Source organism: Anopheles merus, chromosome 2L (assembly GCF_017562075.2).
Source record: "Anopheles merus strain MAF chromosome 2L, AmerM5.1, whole genome shotgun sequence".
NCBI lineage: Eukaryota > Metazoa > Arthropoda > Insecta > Diptera > Culicidae > Anopheles > Anopheles merus.
In genome coordinates, this window is record NC_054083.1 from 14,112,293 (window position 1) to 14,116,663 (window position 4,371).

Below are 4,371 nucleotides of genomic sequence, written 5' to 3' on the forward strand. Positions count from 1 at the left end.
TATCATATGTTTTGGCGTACAAGAAGCCATATTATGCAAATTAATTTGTAATGAAATATAGCTAAAAACAATAAAAAATTTCACGTTTACTTTCACTCGCGCTGTAGCCCGGGCTTTTTCTTTCAAAAATAAATCTGAGACCTACACTAAGTTATCAGGAAATTTCGCCATAGCGGACAAAGACATGCGTGTAGGCTTGTTTTTAAGATTTTGGAGTAGATCTGTTGCATTATGTTGGTCTAGAAAAAATCGATGGGACGAAGCTGGGCGATGTTGGACCCGATTCTTCTTAAAACTAACAGATAATCTAAAAAAAATCTTTTCTACGAAAGTTTTCATCGTAGCAAGAGCTGTCAAATTTGAAACGTACTATATCGAATATTCAGTACTGAATATAATTTGAAGATATTCTAGTATCTTAGTCTCATGAATATATTTAAATATTGCAGTATGAAAAACTACATGCAATATGTGCATGCAAGAAAAATTTCTTAAAAATGATGTATGAATTTCAATTGTTAATGGCGGTATTTTTGGAAAAATATAATACAGCAAACTGATGGAACAGAACAAAAATTTACACAAACGTAAAGGTATAAAGATTTTTTAAATAACTTTTTCATATAAATCAAATTTTAGCAAAGTAATACGACTTAGCCGTTCTTTCTTAGCAAAAACCAACAAAAAAAGGTCAAAAGAAAGTCGTAAAGTTAATCTCAAGCACTCCCAGAATATAAACATTATTGTTGCTCATTGTTTTCTTCGGAACTTCGAAAGACCACATTAAATTAAATTAATTTCGCGAGCGGGCGAGAAATAAAGCACATAAATGTGGGGCGAAACGCACCGTGACTTTAATTTTCCCGAAAACGAACAATTTCATTGTCCTAACGAGTTACACTACAAACAAAAACCCATCAGTAAACCACAAACAGTGTTGCGAGCGAGAGCGTCTTACAATTTAGAAGTAACAAAAAAAAAAAAAAATAAACAAAAACGAATGGCCAGAAAGATGCCAGACATGGTCAGCTGGCTAACAACTGTTACGGAAGAGCTAATTTATTAGTTTCCGTTCGAACGTTAACCCAAGCGGAACCGGCAAACTCGAATCCGGGAAACGGAAAAATCGGGAACCTGAAAGTGAAGCGGTCTGGCTCGCCTTGCTGATGGTAGCTGATTCGGCCGGTTTGAGTGAAGGTAAGATACTACTACGCGTAGAATTTGAAGGTTCGCCTTGTGCCCTGCGCTTTCCTTACCAGCCGCAAACAACGCCATTAATCTTCGGCACATGCTTAATGTAATAACGGTCCGCTCGTTGCACGTAATGTTTGTGTTCTGGGGTTTGAAATCGATTTGATTTGGCAAGCTTACTTCCTCTTGGAAAAGCTTCCAAGAACGGGTGTCCGGGACGGGGCAGGTGAACGAGTGGTGAGTTATCTTGAGCGTCTGCGGCTGTAAATTGATTTTCCTGGAAAGGATACATTAGAAGAGATTAAAATTGTTCCCTTCGCTGTGGAAGTAAAGTTCGGAGCTATATTTTCCAGCTATGACAACACCGTACACCATGAATCGTACGGTTTGTAAGGCATAAAAGCTCACGCTCACTCGAGACGAACGATGGCGGGATTAAGTTGTGCAGGCACTGTACCTTTGTTTAATTTTAAAGGTAGATTCATGGCTGATAGGGGTAGTGCACGGCAACCTGTTCACACCGTCCGACAGGATTCACACCTATTTTTCGGTCCGTGCCCCAGCGTCGACCACGGTCGCCTTTGGCATTAGCGTCGGCAGCTCCGCCAGCTGGCTCGTAATGTTCGTCAGTATCATCACGTCCGGACCGCTGATGGTTTTGGTAATACGCTGAAACGTGCCATCGGCGCCGCGCGTATCGGTGGTTTCGCGAATCGCGTAATTACCATCCTTCTGGCGCAGGACCTGCCGGTAAGGGCCGGGCAGAATGGAATCACGATGCATCTCAAAGGCAACGGAGGAGGATTCTTCGTCATCTTCGTCGCTCATTAGCATTGACGTGCTGGTGCAATGGTGGTGGTCGTGCTGTTGCAGCTGCTGTTGCTGCCGACGTTGCCTTTGAGGGTTTGGTGGGCAATGTTGCCACAGCATTGCGTTGGTGGGCGCGGTGGCTGGTATTGTTGAGACCGGTACAGCACCATTGTTGGGGTGCATGGGGGCCGGACGTGTTAACGTTGTATGTGGCAGCTCGGGGCCTCCGGACATTTCAAAGCGACCGGAACCGTCTGATGCATTTCTGCCAGCGACAGATGAGCTGTGTCGGATGCGGTCGATTAGCTTGCCGAGGTTCCGGGCGATCGGAAGCAGCAGGAAGAACAGCTTATCGGGCGCTAGATTCTCACGGCGCCCAAGGACCTGTGGCACATCGATCGCAAAGCGGATTATCGAGCCGATGAGGCTGACGGTTAGCTCGCGGTTTGTTGGAATCGGAAGGGAGCGACCGGCGTTCTGCGAATTTTTCATGATGTTGTTGAAAGTTTTTCGCGCAGCGCGACGCCAGGAGCCGGTGCAGGACGCGTGGTATTTTGACGGGGGACGGTGGTTGCTTTGATTGGTGTTTTTTTTGCTGCTTAAAGATTCACCGGTTGCTATGTGAGATGGAGCAGACAGAAAAGACACACGGTTATGGTTGAAGCCATCAGACGAACTGGTGGTTTCGATAAGAAGTTTTTTTTTGTTTTTGTTTTTGTATTTTCTGTTCTTAATTTAATTTCAAAAATGTTTTGCAACGCTATGCTTAAAAATATTATTCTGCACATATCCTAGATCGCTTTTTATTATCTTGCAGAATGTTGTTGCATCAAATAATGTCGCAGAATCGAATGAAAAGAGTCGTTAAATACATGTTTTCACACTGTCAATAGGAGTTGGAGGAAAAGGTTTCCCGTGACTCTCCAACATGAAATGTCCAAGCATCTTTGCCAGCGCCATTCGATGGAAAGGTACATTTGTAAGCAATAGTGGAGCTGCTGCAAAAGATTGTTATGCTCGGACGCTAATTACAGTGGACGCTTATCAATACCGGAACCGTGCGACTGATAAAACGAGCTTCCGCATCCCAATTTTGGGATGACCGTGACTAGGCAAAAGGTAAACCCAAACTCATGGTTAACACACCGTCCGCTGGCCACACGCAAGGACCGGCAATCTGGACAAAGGGTGGGCGAAGAAACCCTCTCCGTACGGAAATCTGAGATTATGTTTTGTGACCTTTTGCTACACGTGCACGTTGGTCCGGTTTTTGTGCGCCATTCGATTTCCTTTTTTATGACATGTCGTGAAGTAACCAGCACATAAAAAAGCGCACCTTTCCCATCGTCCCTGATAAAGCAGCTGATATTCGAGGATTGACGACGGGGATCATTGCGCTGGTATGCTATCAACCTGAGTCAGTATGTATGTAGGTGCATGTGTGTGTGAGTGTGTGTGTCCGTAAAGACTCCGTCACAAGCTTATCACAAACCTTAGATCTGTGTGTGCCTTCGAGCCATGAAACACTCCCGATGACCTGCAGAAAAGGATGTTTGCAAAGTCAGGAAACGGTGAACTTTTCTTTTCATCGTAGATCAACGATGCTGTGCTCTGCGGTGACATATCCTTTCGAGCGAAGGAATAATGTGGTCATCGGTATTGGCAACTTATTTATGTATACGTGTAAAAACTTCACCGTACCGGACCACCCCCAGGAGTTACGGTTCGTGGGGCTAGATTTGTCGGGTGTATTTCTTTTTTTATCTTCTTCACATTGCCAAACCGATCGTGTGAGCTTAGAGCTAAAAAGGAAAAGTATCCTGAGTAGGTTTTTCAGTTGTGTGTTGAAAAGAGCCTATTTCTTTCATCCCGATAAGTCTTTACCTTTAGAATAGAATGGATCGGAGAAATTGTACTGACTCTAAAAAATTCTTATTTCGTCAGTGGCAAAGGCAACGGGTATTGTGAGTCGGATCTTTCGATACAATCGAAGATTTTATCTCCGTACGGTCACATCACATTGAAACACTGAGGTATGTAAAGGCTGGTAGTGTAAAATTGTGCTTCACAAGAAAAACACGACCATTGCATGGAGAGTTGATTTTTCTTTCGCTTAGCACATTGGGCTACAAAACCCGAAATCGATCGATCAAAAATGAGCAGAGCAAAAGAGGAAAGCAGTATAAAAAGCTTAATGTTAGTGCGACTAGATTGGCTAACTACATCGAACAGTTAACTATTACAGGGAACGCGTTTATTAGCTATGCACGCACCGAAGTTAAAGCAAAAGCACGCTACTTAGCTGGAATGTAGAGCTGGAAAAGGATCAAGAATAGCTCAAATCACCTTACGGGAAACTTTATCCACCAC

At 43.6% G+C, this 4,371-nt stretch overlaps 1 protein-coding gene across 1 annotated transcript; it reads right to left on the reverse strand.

Moving 5' to 3' along the window:
• Window positions 1-830: 830 nt before the first annotated feature.
• Window positions 831-2,597, reverse strand: LOC121594468. Its single transcript, XM_041917733.1, has 2 exons — window positions 1,649-2,597; window positions 831-1,468 (listed from the first exon to the last, which is right to left on the reverse strand). Exon 1 carries the CDS (start codon window positions 2,491-2,493, stop codon window positions 1,732-1,734), a length of 762 nt encoding a protein of 253 aa, XP_041773667.1. The 5' UTR covers window positions 2,494-2,597; the 3' UTR covers window positions 831-1,468; window positions 1,649-1,731.
• Between the last annotated feature and the right edge of the window lie 1,774 nt (window positions 2,598-4,371).